General features: G+C 43.7%; 1 protein-coding gene across 1 annotated transcript in view; it reads left to right on the top strand.

The window, feature by feature from the left end:
* The first annotated feature begins 787 nt into the window (after positions 1–787).
* Positions 788–21,151, top strand: part of LOC308672939 (receptor-interacting serine/threonine-protein kinase 2-like) — a 33,077-nt gene continuing 12,713 nt past the window's right edge. Inside the window, exons 1-8 of the mRNA XM_081336246.1 lie at positions 788–877; positions 9,516–9,690; positions 13,109–13,262; positions 14,084–14,239; positions 15,659–15,807; positions 17,418–17,467; positions 19,685–19,846; positions 20,273–20,358. Of these exons, the coding sequence (XP_081192372.1) occupies positions 9,539–9,690; positions 13,109–13,262; positions 14,084–14,239; positions 15,659–15,807; positions 17,418–17,467; positions 19,685–19,846; positions 20,273–20,358 (909 nt within the window). The 5' untranslated portion in view covers positions 788–877; positions 9,516–9,538. The remainder of the gene's footprint in view (positions 878–9,515; positions 9,691–13,108; positions 13,263–14,083; positions 14,240–15,658; positions 15,808–17,417; positions 17,468–19,684; positions 19,847–20,272; positions 20,359–21,151) is intronic.

The raw sequence follows: 21,151 nt of genomic DNA, 5'->3' as shown, positions 1-21,151 counted from the left end.
TCCAGAAGTTGTGGGTGCTTCATCACCAGAGGTTTTCAAAGAAGAGAGTGGACAACCATTTGTCTGGAATGGTATAGGATCTCCTGCTTGAGTAGGGGCTAGAACAGGGACCCCCAACCTGTGGGCTGCAGCCCACTAGTGGCCCCTGAGAGATTTGCAACGGGGCTGTGGAAACGGTTGGCAAGCGTGTGCATCTTCGCACGCATCCTCCATTGCACGAGCAACAGGCAAGCTTGTGCACACTCCATTTGCCTGAGCAGCATGTGCACTTGCACACTGCTCGTGCAAATGGAGCTGAGCATGCACAACATTGGCAGCCACTTGCACGAACCATCTCTTTCTTCCGCTGGTCCGCAAAGTGAGAAACGTTGGGTGACTCTCAACTAGAAGACCTCCAAAGTCCCTTCCAGGTCTATTCTGATTAGATTAGATTAGATTAGATTAGATTAGATTAGATTAGATTAGATTAGATTAGATTAGATTAGATTTTTCCAATTTTCCGAACAATTATAGATGTTTGGGACATCATTAAGCTGCCTCCAAATTTTCAGGAATTACTGAAACTAGTAATTGAGCCAAGTAGTGATGTTGCTGGATTTTTTTTTATTATTATTATTTTATTTTTGTTCATTGATGTTTTGGAGACTTTTTCAAGCTTGGTGGAAAATGAGCTGCAAATTATTATTAGGCATGAAAGAGTTACAATGGGAACAGCCTGGGGGAATTTTTGGCCTCAGTCAGCTGAACGAGGAGGAGGAGTTTTACAACTCAGTTGACTCATTACCATCTGAGTTTGAGGCTGCTTCGCTGGTCCGGCTGCTAGAAATTCTGTCCGGAAACTTTGGTTAAGATCATTCCTGTGTTCGGATTCTTGGAGGTAAGTGCAGATTTTTCCTATAGGGAAGGAGTTTCTTCCGCGTTCCCCAATTCAAGAAGCGGTTTGGTCTGCCTTGTGCCGTCATTCCACTCTTGCAAGTGGCAAAATATACGTTTGGTTTGAGTGCTTTACTGCTTAAGAAAAGTAAATATTTTGCAAACTCGGATAAGGCGAAGCAACGCTTTTAGGACTTAAATGACGAGCCGAAAGAGTGACGTGCAACTGGATAACTTCAGTTAAGGCCGACACGTGGAACTTCATTCTTGCTGTATTAAGGGAATGTTTATTTTTTATTTATTTCTTATCAAGATGTCTGGGCTACTTCGTTTCAAAGTGGTTGAGTCACCGTCCAATCGCTTCTGTGGTTAAGCAACCTTGACGTGTTGCTGAGTGATATTTTCATGGATTGTTTTTCTTATGTTCAGGAAAAATAAACCAACTGATTAAAAAGGGTCTTTTAAAGTTTCCCTTTTATTCCCCTAAATGGTTTTCCCCCCCTAATTCTTGTTTACAGTTAGATTGAAATGGAATGTAATCGTTTCAATCGTTTTGTCAGTGCTTTTTTTTGGTAAAAGAAAAAGGTGCCGGAACTCACACGTGTCATACAACCCGCCTTGCCTACCCTACAAGGTTCCATCCAAAAAAGGTGCCGGAACTCCGTTCTGAGCGTTCTATGAGAAAAAAAGCCCTGGCTTTTGTTTTCTGCAAAATAATAATAGTGCAAATGGTTCATCCCAAACTGGCTTAAGAAACCATTTTATGGCCATTTACAAGTTTGGAAAATTTTAAGAAACCATTTTATGGCCATTTACAAGTTTGGAAAATCAACTAAAAATAAGTCCTATAGAATGGGGTGGTCTTATTTACAAGTAGGCATGTTTAAACTGTGGTGTCGGAATTTTCTTGAGGTTAGTAGTATAAAGCTGTTTTTTTGCACAAAAGGAAAATCATGACTGCCTTTTACAATTGTCAACAAACACATTTCCTTCCCTATTGAGAAAAACTGCCAAGTTATGGTATGTAAAAGTTAGAAGATGGTTTGGATATCTTAAGGGACGCGGTGGCTCAGTGTGTTAGGACGCTGAGCTTGTCGATCAGATGGTCGGCAGTTTGGCGGGTCGAATCCCGAGTGCTGCGTAACAGAGTGAGCGCCTGTTACTTGTCCCGGCTTCTGCCAACCTAGCAGTTCGAAAGCACGTAAAAATGCAAGTAGAAAAATATGGACCACTCCGGTGGGAAGGTAACAGTGTTCCGTGCGCCTTTGGCGTCTAGTCATGCCGGCCACATGACCATGGAGACGTCCTCGGACAAGCGCTGGCTCTTCGGCTTTGAAACGGAGATGAGCACCAGCCCCTAGAGTTGGAAACGACTAGCACGCATGTGCGGGGGAACCTTTACCTTTACCTTTACCTTGGATATCTTAAACCATCTTTGGTCAGGAATGGTGGGTTTTGAGGCCACAATTGAAGGATTTCCTGGTTTTAGAGGTTCTGCAAAAAAGGTCCTGGTTTTAGGATTTAGTTTTAATTGGTTTTGATTCTGCTTTTTGTTTCACTTATTGGTTGAGCTTCATATTGCTTGCTGGATGACTGTTAGTGCATTGTAATGCTGTGGTTTTGTCATGTCCTCAGTAATGGTGATCCTGATAAATATGTTAATGACTGCTAGTCAACCATCACTGAACTGCTGAGTAACCCTGCCTTCAGGAATTTAAAATCTGAGGTTTAACACAAGGACAGCAATAGAGGACCGAAGAGTAGGGTCAAACAAGTTCAAGACATTGGCCATGATGTTGCAAGGGAAGGTTCACTCATTATTTGTGTGTTCCAAGTGCAATGCACATCAAAAAAAAAAAAAAGAACGGTTGCAGCCACCGTCTTCATTTTTTGATGATGATGATGTCCTATACACCTTTGGAGACGGAAAAAACCTGCAGATGAGATGTTTAGTGTGCATCTACACAGCCTTTGCCAATCTGATTTTCTGAGAACATGGATGGCTAGGGGGACAAAGATCCAGGGATGAAGCAGGCATTGTGCTATCTGTCACAATGTAGGCTTCATAAAAGATAGAATCCTAGGGCTGGAAGGGACTTTGGCGGTCTTCTAGTCCAACCCCTTGCTCAAGGCAGGAGACCTTATTCCATCCCAGTAAAACGGTTGTCCAGTCTATTTTTGAACATCTGTGATGGAGGCAACTGGCACCTCCAGGAGGCAAACTGTTCTATTGATTAGCTGTTCTCAGGGTCAGAAAAATTCTCCTCCTCTTAGCTTGGATCTCTCTTTGACAAGCTTCCATCCATTCTTGTCTTGCCCTCTGGTGCTTTGGAGAATAAGTCAACCCTCTCTTCTCTGTGACAGCCCCTCAAGTTCTAGAAGACAGTTATCATCCTTCTCTTCAATAGGCTGGATATGCCCAGCTCCCTCAGCTGTTCATTGTCTATTTTAGTCTTCAGACCCTTTATCGTCTTGGTTGCTCTTCTCTGCACACTTTTCATTGCTTCAGTGGTTGGGTGTTTATTGCTGAGGATGCTGGCAAAATGGAGTAAATAAGAGATGGGCTCCTTGTGGCTTGCAGTATGCACCACCAACCTTTTGCACCTTCAAGTACCGGTATTTCTGCAGCTCACTCTGCTGCTAGATGTTGCAAGAGATGTGGGGATGGCAACAATTTTTTTCTTTGAAATTTCAACAACTTTTATGGATTTCCCCCGTTTCTGAAATTGCTCCATTGCTGGAGGTTTTCAAGAAAGATGGACAACCATTTATCCAGTGCTTTTTTTGTAAAAGAAAAAGGTGCCGGAACACATACACGTCATACAACCCGCCTTGCCTACCCTACAAGGTTCCATCCAAGAAAGGTGCCGGAACTCCGTTCTGAGCGTTCAATGAGAAAAAAAGCCCTGCATTTATCTGAAATGGTATGAAGATTCCTACCTAGGGGAGGGGTTTGGACCTCTAAGGTCCCGTCCGATTCTATGGTTTTCTTTTTTGTGTGTAGGTTTCCCCCTCATTTTTAGGTCTATTGTGCCCATTGTGGCTTCTTCCACAAACTCTGCTTAAAAGTTAGCTATGTGAAGTTTGCAAAGCCAGCCAGGAGTGACCCAGAGATATCTTGGCTGAATGGGGTTTGAACCTGGACCTTTTTGGTTCTGAGTCCATGCTTTAATTGTAATGTTACGTTGGCCTTGGGAGAATGGTGTTCGTGGTTGGAAAAACATTTTCAAGGTTTGTGCTAGGACCTAGGTCAGCCAAATCATCGAGAGCTTCTTTTGTACCACTCTCCTCTCCTCTCCTCTCCTCTCCTCTCCTCTCCTCTCCTCTCCTCTCCTCTCCTCTCCTCTCCTCTCCCCTCCCCTCCCTTCCCTTCCCTTCCCTTCCCCTCCCTTCCCTTCCCTTCCCTTCCCTTCCCTTCTCTTCTCTTCTCTTCTTTTCTTTCTCCCATCGCCCGGTTCGCTCCCACAGAGTCGGCCTCCTCAGGATTCTGTCGGCTAGGCAATGCCGGCTGGCGACCCCCAGGGGGAGAGCCTTCTCTGTGGGTGCGCCGACCCTCTGGAATGAACTGCCTCCGGAGCTGCGGACGGCCCCTGACCTTCGGTCCTTCCACCGTGACCTGAAGACATGGATGTTCCAACAATCGGGCCTGGACTGACTATAGTTTTAAATTTGGTTTTATTGGGTTAATTGTTACGTATTTATTACATTTGTTCAATTCTTTTTTAAATTTTGTATTTCATGTTTTTTAATTTTTATTGTTGTGAGCTGCCCTGAGTCCTTGGGGAGAAGGGCGGCATATAAATTTAATAAATCTGAAATCTAAATCTGAAATCTTTCTTTCTTTCTTTCTTTCTTTCTTTCTTTCTTTCTTTCTTTCTTTCTTTCTTTCTTTCTTTCTTTCTTTCTTTCTTTCTTTCTTTCTTTCTTTCTTTCGTGTGCCTTTGGATCTGTTGACTGGCCAAATCCCTTGATAAAATATTAAAGGCAACTGGCCATCGCCTCCTTCCTAGGGCTGGCAAAGAGAAATCGCCCAATATCACCCAGCTGGCTTTAAAAATCTGTACAGGAAGTCCTCGACTTACATCCATTCCTTTAATCACTGTTTAAAGTTACAGCGGCACTGGAAAAAGTGACTTTTGACTAGTCCTCGTACCGTCATAATATCCCCATGCTTATGTGATCAAAATTACGGTGCTTGGCAACCGACAAGTATGTATGATGGGTGCAGCATCCTAGGGTCCACCATCTCTGACCTTCCCAGGGGAATTCTGACCGGCAAAATCCAATAGGGGAAGCCTGATTTGCTTAACAATCATGTGATTTGCTTAACAGCCACAGTGAGTCACTTACCAACCATGGCACAAAGATCACGAAAGCAGGTGTGACTCACTAAACAAACAGCTTGCTTCGTAACAGCAGTTGTTGTCCCAGCTGTGGTCGTAAGTCAAGAACCTCCTGTACTTTTTGCCACAAGGCAACTAAAATGGTTTCCAACAATTTTTTTTAAAAAAGTTGACTTCAAATGCCACGTCCTGCCTTTGTGTAGAAAGACCATGTTGTTGTTAGCTGCGAAGTCATGTCCGACCTATCGTGACCCCATGGACAACGTTCCTCCAGGCCTTCCTGTCCTCTACCATCTTCTGGAGTCCATTTAAGCTCATGCCTGCTGCTTCAGTGACTCCATCCAGCCACCTCATTCTCTGTCGTCCCCTTCCTCTCTTGCCCTCCATCTTTCCCAGCATTAGGCTCTTCTCCAGTGAGTCCTTCCTTCTCATTAGGTGGCCAAAGTATTTGAGTTTCAGCTTCAGGATCTGGCCTTCTAAAGAGCAGTCAGGGTTGATCTCCTCTAGGACTGACCGGTTTGATGGCCTTGCAATCCAAGGGACTCGCAGGAGTCTTCTCCAGCACCATAGTTCAAAGGCCTCAATTCTTTGGCGCTCAGACGATAGAAAACTCTTATAGCACTCCTTGACTTACAACCGTTTGGTGACAAACTGAAGTTACAAGGGCACTGGAAAAAATGACTTATGACTGTTTGTCACAGGCAGCATGTTGACAGCATCCCCGTGGTCACGTGATCAAAATTCGGGTGCTTGGCAACTGGTTGATACCACAACTGCAGTGTCCCAGGCTCATGTAATCCCCTTTTGCGATCTTCTCACAAACACAGTCAAGGGAGAAGCCAGATTCACTTAACACCTGTGCTACTAACTTAACAACTGCCGTGATTCCCTGGAGAACTGTGACAAGATAGGTCTTAAAACAGGGCAAAACTCACTTTACAACTGTCTTGCTTAGCAACGGAAATTTTGGGCTCAATTGTGGTCATAGGTTGAGGAATGCCTGTATATGGATGCCACAACTTTCCTATCCATAAATGAGCCTAAACTCAATATAAATACAATGGCACCTTGGTACTCAACTGCTTTGAAGCTCACCAAATTTGGTACTTTGACGTGAAAATTTTGCCCTGGTTCTCATTGCTTGTTTGGTGCTCAACGCACAAGCTAGAGCTTCTTGGTGTCCGCTGTCTTTTTTAAAAGATGTCAGTGTATGTTGGGGTCTGATCTTAAATATCCAGATAAGTGTGGGGCAACCTCTTTGAGGGTAAAGCCACAGAATGGCCCCCAAACTTTTGGAGAACCACAGTGTTGCAAAATCAAGAGACTCAGACCCCGGAATCAAAAGAAGTTTGGTTTATTTTGCGCCAAAGGTTCAGGACAAAAAGCAGCTTGTAAGCCGCCCTGAGTCTTCGGAGAAGGGCGGGATATAAATGGAATTAAAATAAATAAAATAAATAAATGTCTGAACACATTTTCAGGGAAAAGCAAGTACATATATAGTCTTGAAAAGTAGCAAAACAGGGAAATGTAACTTATGAGCTCTGATTGGTTACATGAATTATAGCCCCCAACTCCCCCTTGTTGCTATTCTGAATTTAGCTTAATATCTTGCAACCCTGTCTCAAGCAAAGGTTACAGGTGTCTTGCTAAATATCCAAGTTTCCGGCACCATGTTTGTGTTTAGCTACAAGCCAGACATATGTGGTAAGCTGTAACTAAACTTTGTGCTGGCCTACCAGGGGGTGACCTATAGCTGAACTTGTGGTTTGGCATTTCTCCATCTCCTTGTTCCTCTTCTAACTAATACACACATTATCTTCATGCCTTACTTTTATGTCCTCCTTCACTTTTATGACATGCAGCGTTTTGATGTATTCTTTGTATCTTTCTTTATGGCCTGCCTCAACAGGAAACAACTGGTGAGGCAGTTACATTGCTGGAAATTGTGCAGTCTTTATCTTTATCTTTATTAGACTTATATACCGCCCTTCTCCCGTAGGACTCAGGGCTTCTCCCGTAGGACTCAGGGCAGTTCACAAGGTTTTTAAAATAACAATACAACAATTACAAAAATTAAGAACAGTTAAAATGATTACATTTACAATCTTTTGGCTGGGTTTAAGGAAAGGGACATGACTTCCTTTCAGTTCAGCTCCCTGACAGATGCATAAATTAAAAGTAATTTCACTACATTATTCCTTATGGGGAAAAAAATTGTTTGGTGCTCATCGTTTTTTGGTTCTCATTGCACCTCCCAGAGTAAATTAACGAGGTAGCACTGTAGCCCAGCTTCTTGCCTGCAGATTCCGTTCTTAATTGATGAGATAGGAAAGGGAAAATGAAAGTGGAGGTGAAGAAAACAAACATTGCAGCAAATCATTTCTGAACAGGAAGGGTGAAACAAGAGTCTGACTCTCTTTGCATTCCTTTGTGGCCTCTGAGGTTTGGTTCCTGATAGGAGATAAAAGATAACACTAATCCACGCTAGCCTTCAGTTCTCCAGTCCCAAGTAAACCGCTAAAAAACAAACAAACCCTAAGATGCTTAACTTTGATTTCCTTTGCTCATTCCCCTCCCTTCTTAAACCGAATAAAAAGAGCTTTGAATTCCCCACATTCTAGCAAACAAGGAAAAATTCATGGTCTCAAGTTCAAAATGTAATAGACGAAGGAGCAGCTGTTTCATGGAGTCAGTGGGACTGGCTCTTTTAGGTACCTTTTGTGATCCTTCACAAAACTCTTTGCTTATGTACTGTATATAACAGGTATAAACTCAGATTGTCCTTTCAAATCAGAGAATCACAAATTTATGTAGTTGGAAGAAGGTATGTTGACCATTGATTCAAATCCCTCTCAGTTCAGGAAGTCACAATAAAGCATCGTGCAAATCGGATCACCTTGATTTGTGGAACAAGACATGTTTTGGTTCACAGAGGACTGTAAAGCTCACAACACGCCACATGTGTTGTGATTTCAGCCTTTTAGGAGAGAGTTTAAAGATTGAAATGAAGAGGAGGAAATCTTATCTCCCCCCCCTCCAGAAAACATATAAGGAAATTGAAAAAATCATGATCCCGGAGACAGTACCGAGAGACCTAGCTGATTTGAGGTGATCCATAATTAAACTGTATTGAGGATTATGGAATAGCTCATATTTAAAATGCTTAGCACATGTGGGAAGCAGGTTAATAAACCCCTGAACAGTTCAATCCTGGTTTTTGCTATAATTTACAAAGTTGGTTAATCCACACAGCAATAGAGCTTAGACTGAAAATCTTACACTCTAGCAGGGCCATCATAACTTGGCAACTTTAATGTGCTCCTGGCTACTATCCTTCATGACCAGAGGCAAGCTCGCCTGACCAATAACCAGCCAAGACACAGTGAAGGCCTTTTGTTTCGTTTATTGCAAAAAGCGGGGAGAGAAGCTATCAAAGTTTGGTTCTCTCCAAAGTTTCAACCCAAAATATTCCCTTCTCTATACAACCCTGTCCTGCCCGCCACATCCCTCCTCTTTCCCCATTGGCTGAGGTACTGTGAGGTTTATTTATTTATTTATTTATTATTGGGACTTATATGCCGCCCTATCTCCCGAAGGACTCAGGGCGGCTAACAACAATAAGATACAATAGTACAAAAGTTAAGAAAAAATGTTTTGATGCTTTTTCAATGAACTTTTCAACCTTCTGTGACTGCACTCCAATTTTGAAAATCAAGATTCTATATTTTCACTGTCCCGCAATACAACGTGATCATCAGGCATCACAATTCTGATTATTTTGAGTTTTAAAAGATATATTTCATTTCCCCTTTTTCATGTGGCAACTTAGGAAGCCTTGCCATGTGAACAGCCGGTCACAAGTAGACCTTGTGCCTGTTTGTGGTTTTGGTTGCTGTGTCTTGAGTCTTAGGATCTTAATGCCACATAAGTATTTTCAGCTCCTGTTTTGTCATCTGTGCCAACTTCTTATCGTCCTACTCTTGCCGTATACTTTGTACTTCATTTACTATCACTTTAGATTAACATTTTATATTTGGGGGTTTATCGTTTAGTTGCGAAACTGTCGGTTTTGCTGGTGGGATGTCCACAATAAAGGCTATTCATGGATCGGGAGTTCAGTTCCCTTCCCTTCTCTTTTGTTTTAATAATAATAATAAGTTGGAAGGGACCTTGGAGGTCATCTAGTCCAACCCCCTGCTAAGGCAGGAAACCCTATACCATTTCAGACAAATGGCTGTCCAGTCTCTTCTTAAAAACTTCCAGTGTAACTTTTCTGTAACAGCTTCGCTTCTTTTTCAGTTGTCCTGGATAAACATCCTAAAATGGCCAAGCTGGTGCCCATCATTTCCCAGAAAGATCTCGAGAACATTTCCCTGAGTCAGACGGGCTTTGGCATCTCGCTGAAGGCTTTCCACCTGGCTTGGAACACCGACGTCTCCGTGAAGCTGTTGAGCAACCAGAGAGCAAGGGAAAGGTTGGCTTATTTATTTTATTATGATTCATTCAGTGGTGGGATTCAGCCAGTTCGCACCACTTCGGCAGAACCGGTGGCTAATTTTTTGTTGCCGAAACCCAGAGTGGACTTCCGGAAGCGGCATCCACACAGAGAAGCGGTTGTTCGCATATTTGAATCCCACCGCTGGGTTCATTGCACAGCCAGCTTAGATGTTCAGACTGAATTGGGCATTTTTATCCACCTATCGAGTCCTTCCCAAGGACCTGGCATAGGCAGATGTTGAAGTTTTAAGTGTTAGAATTATCATCGCAGGACGTTAGCTGTTCTGAGCAAAGCTGCCTTTTGCAATTGACTCGTGGTGAATTTGTAAATGCCAATGATGTTCAAGTATTGCTTCAGTTAGTTTGGGATCGCACCCAAGGCACCTCTATGACTGTTGGAACTATCTTTGCTTTCTTTTGCCACAGTTGTTCTTAGTTCTGTTTGCCTGGTCTTTGTGTTTTGTTACCTTCTCCAATTCCTTCTCTGCTATTCTGCTGTCCGCAAGTACTGCCACATCCATTTATCCAGACTTCTTTCCTCTTTCTTAACCATTGTTAAGTTTGGGGTGTTAAGCACTTTAGCTTCTTTGTTTTCTATTACTGTATCTCATTTCTAGTCTGCCCAGTTCTTGCTTGCAGGCAAACAGTATTCCTTGCAGTGCAAGATTGTTGCTACCTAATCATGCTGTTGTTTGTAGTCAGTCTGTGCAATCTTCTTGCAAGCGCTAAACAGGTGATCCCCTGTTTCTTCGGCTTTTGCTAATCTGTTGCTGTCTTTTCAATTCTGTCTTTGTATGCATTTGTTCTTAAGGTCTTGTGCAGAATTACCGTATATACTTGAGTATAAGCCGAATTTTTCAGCCCACTTTTTGGGCTGAAAAATTCCACTTCGGCTTATACTCCAGTCAACAAAAAAACTTACCGAGGACTTGTGCGCGGCCGAGGCTTTGGTGCTTCCGGGATCGCGCGCACCTCTCCCAAGCCACCGCCGTCCGAGACCTGCAGGTCTCCGTTCCTCCGCGCCCTGCCTGCCTGCTTCTTTCAGCTGTCTGCCCATCAGCTGTCCATAGGGATGCTGCAAAGCTCTCCTTCTCTAGGCCTTGGACTCCCTCCTGGCTGAAGAGTAGATGAACCAAGCCAGCAAGGAGACAAAATGTTTCTGCAGCTGTTTTTCCTCTGAAGGTTTTTTTTGTTGTTTTTTTTTAAAGTAATCTCCGAAGGTTATGCCAGAAAATGGAGGACGCTGGGTCTTTGCAAGCTTTAGCTGTCTGCCTGGCTGCCTGAAGGCCGCCCTTTTCAGGCAGTCTGACAGACAGCTAAAACTTGCAAAGACCCAGCGTCCTCCATTTTCTGGCACAACTTTTAGGGATTTATTATTATTATTCCTACTACTACTATTACTACTACTACTACTTCAGGAGTAAAAAGTTGCAGAAAAAAATTCTCTCCTTACTAGCTTAGTTCCTCTACTCTTCCATCTGGAGCCAAGGTAAGATTTTAAAAAGGGATATTGGTTGGAAGGCAGAGGGAGAGTTTAGTTTTAGCATCTAAAAAAAGGGGGGGGGGGAAATCAGCGAGTACATCCCAACCAGCTTTTTATGTTTTTGTTATTGAAGAAATATGGGGGAGGGGGAGGGGTTCTGGGGTGGGTTGGGGAGGGGATAATATTGTAACTTCAATAAAAATTTTCAATAAAAAAAAGAAATATGGCTTTCTGGGGGAAGGTGGGGAGGGCGTTAAGGAAGGAAAGGGTTTTTGGAAGCTCGTCCTGAAGCTGCCTTTTGTGCAAGGGGCCTTTTCTCAAAGCCTAGAGAGGCAGCTTTGTTGCCTCCCCGTAGACAGCTGATGGGCGAACACCAAAAGCTCCAAAAGGCTAGGGAACTAGTCCCAGAACACCTTGGTAGGAGGAAGGGCAGAGGCAGAATTGGGAAAGAGGTAAGACAGGGTTTTCCTTCCCAGATGTTTCTCTTTGGCAAGACAGCCAGCTGTGCTGAAGCCCAGTATCTGGGGGTGGGGGAGACCTGAGGCAGGCGGGCTGGTGCTTGCATTAGGCCTCCCAGGATCCCAGAGGCTTGCAGAGCGCGGATCCAGCCTCCGAGGCATGCAGAACGGCGGATCGGCTTATACTCGAGTCAACAACTTTTCCCAGTTTTTGGGGGTGAAATTGGGGGTCTCGGCTTATACTCGAGTCGGCTTATACTCAAGTATATACGGTAACTCCTCTGTCTCGTTCTTCACTTTTTTCTGCTCTTAGCCATTGCCAGGTCTTCTTGTCATCTGTTTTCCCTGCTGTGTTTTTTTAATGTGCTGGCCTTTAATGCTTGTGTCTTTCCATGGTTTATTTATTTTATTTATAAAATTTCTCTACCACCGATCACACTTGTGTGGTTATGGGCAGTTTCCTGATCATGGAGGAGGGCTTCTAAATAGTATAGGCTGAGCTTGCTTTGGCAAGGACTTAGAAAATTTCTGGATGGCCACCAGCTCTCTGCTGTTCTCTGAAACAGCTTCTTTTTCAGGCTTCCCCAGAAGCAAGGATGCTTATGGTGTGTGTGTGTGGGGGGGGGGGTGTTGAAAAGTCATATTTGACAAGGGAGCGACTTTGATCATGAAGGAGAGTTTACCAGTGTGATGTCAGGTGCAAAGAATCAGGACCATACATTAAGTTACAGTTCAGAAGATTTATTGCTCATGCTTATGCACAAGAATCTAGTCAACCAAAGTTCAATACTAAACTGACACCAGATAAGGGTTAATAGAATTCAAGAGGGGTTGGACTTGGAACATTTGTGACAACCTAACAACTCTAGGCTGATGACTTATTTAACTCTTTCCCCCCACCCCCCACTCCGCCTGCTGTTCTCCTACAAGTGATACTCATTCATTGCACTCTGGATGTGCTGATCTCTGCTATTTTCTCAAATTCAACTGCATAATAGATGGTAGCCAAGAGAGTCCATTCATGCTTTCCCCATGAAAAGGTTTTTTTTAAAAAAATAAGACAATTAAAGAATAAAATTCAAGATGTTAGCCACAATGTGATTGAAGCCCTGTCCCCCTTTTATGTGCATCGTATTGTGGCTACCATCTTGATTTTTTTTTGCTCTCATGCAGACCATCCTGTCAAGGAGCCTGAAGAAAAGTTACTATAGTCAGCCCTTGGTTAGGGACAACTCATTTAGTGACAGTTCAAAGTTATGATGGCACTGAACGAGGAGACTTACAACTGATCCCCAAAGTTGCAGCTGTCACAGCATCCCTCCTGTCACGACAGCTATAATCAAAGGAGGGGTGGGGAAATGAAAGCATACCGATGGATCATTTTGCAGTAACAAATGATCTTGTCTTGTTCTACTGAAACAGTGTGACACGCAGATCTTTTTTTACCCTTGCAGAGATTTCAAGGCCCTTCTTCAAGAAGCAGCAAACATTCAACGTTTACAATGCAACCATCTCTTGCCTCTTTTGGGTATTTGCCAGTTCCAAGGTTTCCTTGGGGTTGCAACAACATGGATGCACAATGGATCTCTCTGTTTGCTTATTCATGATGTAAGTCAGAGAAGGCAGGATAAAAATTCCCTTGGCTGTCTCTCCTGTAAATGGCTGTGATGGAATGTAGTAAGGAGCTGGATTCCCAGGAGGGAAGGGCTGCCTTCCAGAGAAGTAAGAGGCAGCTCAGCTCAGATAGTTTGTGTGAGAAAAAGAGGGTGAAGACGGTTCCTTCCTAAAGGTTCCCAGAGTATAGGCATGTTGTAGTTAGTAGCGTGCTTCAGTTTGGCAAGATTCTGTCTGAAGGAGTGGAATAATAAAGAAATTACTTGAAAGAAAGATCGTGTGTCTTTCTTGGTTTGGGCAGCCTGACAATGACGCAGTAGCATGAAGAGAATGAGGGCCAGACAAGGCACTACTGCCCAGAGGAGAAGCTCTTGAAATAGGAGAGGTAGAGATTCAACTTCTTGGCACACCAGAAGAGAGATTTCAGCTTGTTCCTTCAAATAAGCTACCATTCTTAAATCAACAACAAAAGTTGGGTTTATCATCTTATGGCAAAGGCCATACCAAACCAGCATCTCACATGAAGCAAAACCATTCTGGGTTAATTTATCCATTTTCACTAGTAGCAAGACGAGCTCGGGATCTGCCTGCAAATCTCTAATACCTTTAATATAGAAATTTGGGGCAGATATTAAATCAGCATTTTGACATATAGGACAGGCAAACCATTCTGGGTTAATTTATCCATTTTCATTAGGAGAAGGGGGAGATCTGCCTGCAAATCTCTAATACCTTTAATATAGAAATATGGGGCACGTAATTAAATCAATGCTTTGAAAAAACAGTGCATTAAATAAACACCTTTTCTCCCCCAGTGTGAACTCTATCCAGATCTGCCTGTTCCTTTGGCCATAAGGATCCTGTCAGATGTTGCCACCGGTCTAAGTTATCTTCACAGTTTGGAGCCTCCAATCCTTCACCACAATCTCAAACCTTCCAATGTGTTGTTAGATCTGGAATATAGAGCTAAGGTAGGCTTTTCAAATATGTCTTCCCCCCCCCCATTCCTTTTGACTGGCTGTCAGAACAACACTTAGATTGCGTAGGGCTTTTCCTGAAGTACAGGTAATCCTCAACTACCATAATCGAGACCAAAAATCTCCATTGCTAAGCAAGTGAGTTTTGCCTGATTTTATTACTGTTTTTGTCACAGGCATTAAGCAAATCACCGCAGTTATTAAGTGAATCATTCAGTCATTAAACAAATCCGGCTTCTCCATTGACTTTGTTTGTGGGAAGCCAGTGGGAAGGTGACAAATGGGGATTGCATGACTCCAGGATACTACAACCATTGTAAATACATGCCAGTTGCCAAGCACCCAAACGTAGATCATGTCACTATGGGGATGCTGTTAGGATCGGCCATAAGTGGGGTTTTTTCAGTGCTGTTCTCACTTAAGGCAGTTGTGTCAGGCTGACTACAGCCTGCTCCCTAGGAAATAACGACCCCTGACTCCATAGGTCAGGGGTTCCCAACCTGTGGGTTGTGACCCACTACCAGGCCATGGCCTATTTGCAACCGGGTTGCGTGAGTGGCTGGCTGGTGTGCACACAGACACAGCCCCACTCATGCAAGCATTGCAGGTGCTCAGGGTCCCACTTGTGTGAGCGTTGCAAGCACTCGTGGCCTCGTGCGAGCGTTGTGGGCACTTGGGGCCTCGTGAGCATCGCAAGTGCTATTGGCCCCACTTGTGCGTGCATCGCAGGTGCTCAGGGCCCCACTCACGTGAGCAACATGAGTCCTTGGGGCCTCACTTGCACTAGCATTGCAAGCACTCGGGGCCTCACTTGCACGAGTGTCGCAAGTGTTCTTGGCCCCGCTGGTGTGAGCAACAGGTGCTCATGAGCATTCAGGTGCACGCAGGCATATGTGTGCAACCTGTCCCTCCCACAAAATCACCCCGTTTCCCCTTTCAGAAAGGTTGGGGAACTCTGCCATAGGTGTTAAGAAAAGGTACTTTTACTAGAGATGCGGAGTGCAGTGTGAGCGAGGCAAGCTCTGAAAGAAAACCCCGCGAATATTGTATATCGAAAGCAATCCCCAACGTCCAAAACCCTCCCCCCTGAAAAGAGTCCAATCAGATTCACTTCTGACGTTTTGGGAACCTGGGGCCTCAGGTGCCGCTGTAAATTCCTTTCCCAGGGCCGGTGTCCTTGAAGGCAGAAAGATGGCTTGGTTAGGCACCTCTAATTCCTGTCAGTCTCCATCCTCCCCCAAATTCCCACAGCCTTCTTTCACACCCCCAGCACTCTTTCCCTCCCAAATGCCCCCTCCCCCTCGAATATGGCAGTTGCTAGCGAGCTTCAAAGAAAGCGAATGACTGTAATTTGAGGGTTACCTGTAGTGACTGGCCTGCCCTGATTTCCTAAGCTATCTTTCCATCTTGCAGATCTCAGATTTTGGCCAACCCACCTGGAGAAAACAGCAGCTGAGGGCAGCTTTGGAAAACTGTAGCAACAGTAGTTGCTGGGATTTGCTCTGCCTGTCTCCTGAAATACTGCAAGGAGGCCAATTCTCAACTGAAGGAGATGTTTATAGGTGAGTCTTAGAATCTCAGGGCATTGTTTGTCAAGGTGAGGCCACGGTTCGTCTGTATGGCAGGGTTAGCTCACCTGGAGCCTTCCAGATATGGTGGATCATCTGACCGGGAGCCCAGCCAACTTGTTTCTTTACTTTCCGTAATAGGCTTGTATTAGATTTCAAAGTTGGAGGAAGAAGGAAGTCATAAATTTTCCCACTGACCTCTAGCAATGGGGTAACCAGTATTTTTTGGAGCTGAATTCTTCCTCATCAAGATGCTGTTACTGATTGCTGGGTTCCAACTGTGAGGAAAACGAAGTGTGTTAGCAGGATGGAAATATAGAAGGAGTGTGTTATTAGTTGTGGAATACCTGCAAGCAGGAGAGTTATTATTGTACCCTATTTATGGCTTCGTCGGAAGCAACAGGTAGGCCAGGAATTTAGTCTTTGATGGGATCCCGTTTCAGATTTTTTTAAAAAATGCATTGTACCCTCAGTTTTGAATCAAAATAGAGTTTTGTTAAATCCAAGAATTCTCAGTGTCTATTACATTTGGAAACTGTAGCTTAAGTTTTTCCAACTCAAGTTTCCAATTCATTTTTTTGTAAAACAAAGAGTGAACCCCTGGTATGAATATCCAGACAAATCATGTTGTCTTTACCTGAGGAATACATCATCCTAGGTGTAGAAACCGTATGATTACTGTGATCAGTCAAGCATACAAGAAACAATCCCAGTATTGTAGAATCAAATGCAAGACCCCCCCCCCCAAAAAAAACCCAATAACCAACACTCACTGCAGTTATTATTTACTCAGCGTGCACGGGAGGAATTTCCACCCAGAAAATAATAGCAGAATGACATAATTGGAAGGGACCTTGGAAGTCTTCTAATTCAGCCCCCTGCTCAAGCAGGAGACTTAGTCTATAGCATTCAAGACAATTGGCTGTCCAGTCTCTTCTTAAAAGCCTCCAGTGACAGAGCACCACAACGTCCGAAGGCAAGCCATTCCACTGGTTAATTGTTGTCACTGTTAGGAAATTTCTCCTCAGTTCTAGGTTGGCTCTTTCCTTGATTTGCTTCCATCCATTGTTTCTTGACCTGCCTTCTGGTGCTTTGGAGAACAGGTTGACCCCCTCTTTATTGTGGTAGCCCCTCAGACACTGGAAGACTGCTATCACGTCACCCCTAGTCCTTCTTTTCACTAGACTAGACGTGCCCAATTCCTGCAACCGTTTTTCATATGTTTTAGCCTACAGCCCCCTCATCCTCTTTGTTGCTCTTCTCTGCACTCTTTCCAGATTCTCTACAGCTTTTTGTTTAATAATATGGTGATGAAAACTGGATGCGGTAGTCCTAAGTGTAGCCTTACTTTGGCTTTATAAAGCGGTACTAATACTGCACATGATCATGATAAGAGGGATAATAAATCCTTCAGACAAAAGGATGGACTCATATTTATCAATAAAGGAGAATATTTGTAGCTCGGGGTTGAAATGAGGGGTCTTTGGTGCTCTCTTGAGGTCAAGAGGTGCTGAGGAATCATTCGAATTTGGACTTCCAATATAATAGGTGTTTAGATAAGAGATGTTACCAAATAACACCTGGTTTTCCTTTTCATTGCCTAGTTTTGGGATGATGTGTTGGGAACTCCTAAGTCGACAAAAGCCACTGACAGGTAAGCAATCTAATAAAATGCTCTATCTAAGATAATCTTCCTTGGACTGGGTTCTTTCCTGTATGTAATCGGACTGGAATCTCGCCTTGTCTTGATGTTGCGTGATGGAAAATATTGTCCAGGTGCTCCTTGACTCATAACCAATCACTTAGTGAGCATTCCAAGTTACAACGTACCTGGAAAAGGGGACCTACCACTCGGATCTGACATTTTGATGATTGCCCACCCTCCATGGCCCCGTGACTGCACTTAGAGCCCTGTGCAATGCAAACCACACTTAGGGCTGTTTGAAATATTCAGGTGACTGTGTTTTGCGACAGTTTTGCTGAAAAGCGGGACTTATTTCCAATTTAGAGCAAAAATGCCCCGCAGGAAACAATGGATTCATCTAATAACCACAACATTCACTTAACAACTAATCCTCTGCCTTTACAATTGGCACGCTTGCTTAACAACTGCTGCAAGAAAATGTACAACAGGGTCAGTCATGTGACGGAACGGTTTTATGACCATTATGACTGAACGAGTGTAATGAGCAGGCTCCATTACGATCGTTGAGGACTACCTTACTCAGAAAAATCTCGCCCCATTTAAAATAAAATGCTGTATCCTATCATCATCATCATCTCTTAGACTGCAAGATGGGCCTTTAAAGGAATGTGGCAGCAGGGGGTCCTGCAAACCTGATCAAAATATAGGAATCGACCTTACCCTCTATAAAAAGACTGCATGTTTTTCCATCCTCCGCTTTTTCCTACTGCTCCCACCAAACCGCTAGCACTGTTCTGCAAAAGGTGCAGCCCTCTGACTTATACAGGTAGTCTTCAGTCAATGGCGAGCTTAATGGGTCCAGAATGTCTTGTCACTAAACGATACACTTGCAGGGCGTGAGGTCATGTCACTGCATTGCTCAGCGATGGCAATCCTGCTCGTGCCCCTTGCTGTTACGATGCGAGGATTGTGGGCGATTGAGTCCCAGGTGTCTTACAAGCAGGCAGGTGGAGGAGGGCTGTGGGTGGCCCAGGTAAAGCTAAGCAACTATGGTGGGGCCAAAGGGGGCTGCAGCTGGGCAGGGGAGGGTGTAAGCGACTTGCCGGAGTGACCGGTGACCATCCCTGTTGGTTTCCCCATTGACTTTACTTGTGGGAAGCTGTTAGGGAAGGTGGCTAATGGCCGTCATGTGACCGTGGGAGGCTACAACCATCAAAAGTGCAAGGCAGATGCTCAGATCATGGTCACCTGACAGCAGGGATAGTGGGACAAGCAGAACTTTTCTGGAGATAGTGGGAGCAAATTAGCCAGTGGAACGACTTGCCTCCAGATATTATGGGTGCTCCATCACTGGAGGTTTTTAAGAAGAGTTTAGACAGCTACCTGTCTGAAATGGTATATAGGGTCTCCTGCTTGAGCAGGGGGTTGGACTAGAGGACCTCCAAGGTCCCTTCCAGCTTTGTTATTCTGATGTTCTGAACTTCAAGGACCAACTGTACATCCTCTTCATGCAGAGCCATTGTGATTTCAAATGATCGCCGGGCGAGGGGTCATTAAACAAGGACTACCTGCATGTCCCTCTTATGAGCTCCACTCTCTGTCACTTAACATACATTTTCCAGCTCATCCTAAACTCAGTCTAGGACTCTGTAGCAGAGAGCTGTGAGGACGGCAGGACTTACCTTCTCGTCTTCCCTAACTTGGGGCTGAGGAAAAAAAAAGTTCTTTCCCACAAGGCTTTTTGGGCCACCCATTTGCTTTGCGAGCATCTGACAAGGGGATGGCTCCGAAACTGCTTCAGTTGTCCATTTCTGTGTTCTCTCTGTCTACCAGAAATCAGCCAAATTATTAATATGGAAATTGCAAAAATATTATCTGTGGCTGCAACTTTGTACAAGTTCTGTGAAGAACTGTTTTTTTAAAAAATACTCTGATTTCTGATTTAATGCTGCCCTCTTGTGGGGTTTTTTTAAAGCTTTTTTCATGTAGTTTATATATCAGTGCACCAGTATAAATGTATAGGCCAGGGGTATCCAACTATGGCAACTTTTAAGACCTGTGGACTTCAACTCCCAGAATTCCCCATGCTGGCTGGCTAGGGAATTCAGGGGGTTGAAGTCCACAGGTCTTAAAGTTGCCAAGGTTGGACAACCCTGGTGTAGGCTGTTAGTAGCAGAGTTCCTGCAGCTTCTGTACAGGTTTATTATTATTTTTTTCTTACTGTAGGAAAAAAGACTTTGCTTCAAGCTGTGACTGGGGTCTGCAACGGTCTGCGGCCAGGGATTGAAGCGGCGTTCATCCCAAATGTCTTGCCTCATCGGAACAGGCTGATCCGGCTCATGCTTCTCTGCTGGCATCAAGAACCCCAGTGTAGACCTAGCGCTGCGGGTAATATTCCTCCCCACTGCTGCAAAAGAGTTGGCTTTTTTTTTACCTGATTAGAAGTGGGGATTCCCTGTTGCTAAAAAAACAAACCAGTGATGGCTGGCTGGGGAATTGAATTGAAGTCCATCCATCTGGAAGTGACCCAGGTTGAGAAACACTGCTCTAGAGCAAGGGTCTTCATGACTGGCTGAGGAATTCTGGGAGTTGAAGTCCACAAGTCATAAAAGGGCCAGGTTTGAAGGCCCCTGCTCTAGAGAAGTGCTATGTTATTCGGAGGTATCTGTGTGAAAGCCTTGCCAGCTGCAATGTGCATGGAATCACCTTGGGAGAAGCCACGCTCGAGCGAAGATTGCGTGGAAAGGACTGAGGGACGGAAGCTTTGTAAATGGGAACAAATGAAATGTGATCCCGGCATTTTTGTGTTGACAGAATGTGCGGCATTTCTAAAGGATATCCTCGATACCTATCCAAAGGAGAGGATTTCAGATGCAGTTTACAACCTGATTCATGCCAAGGTGAGCCAAAAGAGAGTTTGGGATCCCCTGTTCTTCGGCTGTGGATCCTTTCTTTTCAGAAACCACCATTTTAGAAAGGCTTGGTTACAAAAATCCTGTAAGTATGGTTAGGGTAATCATGATCGCCTTTTATGATTGAAATACACCGTACAATACCATCCACTATAGTAATGTTGGCAATTTCCCTCTTTAAGCATGAGAAATTAATAGAATGGAATGGAATGGAATGGAATGGAATGGAGAAGAGAAGAGCCAAGAGAATAGAAGAGAAGAGACAATAGAATAGAATAGAATAGAGACTAGACTAGAATAGGGAATAGAGTAGAGAATAGAATAGAACAGAGAAGAGAATAGAACAGAATAGAGAAGGAATGGAATGGAATAGAATAGAATAGAGACTAGACGACTGGACTAGACTAGACTAGACTAAATTAGGCAATAGAGTAGAGTAGAGTAGAGAATAGAATAGAATAGAATAGAATAGAATAGAATAGAATAGAATAGAATAGAATAGAATAGAATAGAATAGAATAGAATAGAGAATGGAATGGAGAATAGAATAGAATAGAATAGAATAGAATAGAATAGAATAGAATAGAATAGAATAGAATAGAATAGAATAGAATAGAATAGAATAGAATAGAGACTAGACTAGGGAATAGGGAATAGAGTAGAATTAGAATAGAATAGAATAGAATAGAATAGAATAGAATAGAATAGAATAGAATAGAATAGAATAGAATAGAATAGAATAGAATATTTATTTATTTATTTATATTTTATTTTATACACT

The sequence above is a fragment of the Vipera berus genome (assembly GCF_964194415.1).
Source record: "Vipera berus genome assembly, chromosome: 10".
In the NCBI taxonomy this organism is placed as follows: domain Eukaryota; kingdom Metazoa; phylum Chordata; class Lepidosauria; order Squamata; family Viperidae; genus Vipera; species Vipera berus.
The sequence above is the reverse complement of the archived record's forward strand: the minus strand, read 5'-3'. Positions and strand labels throughout refer to the sequence as shown.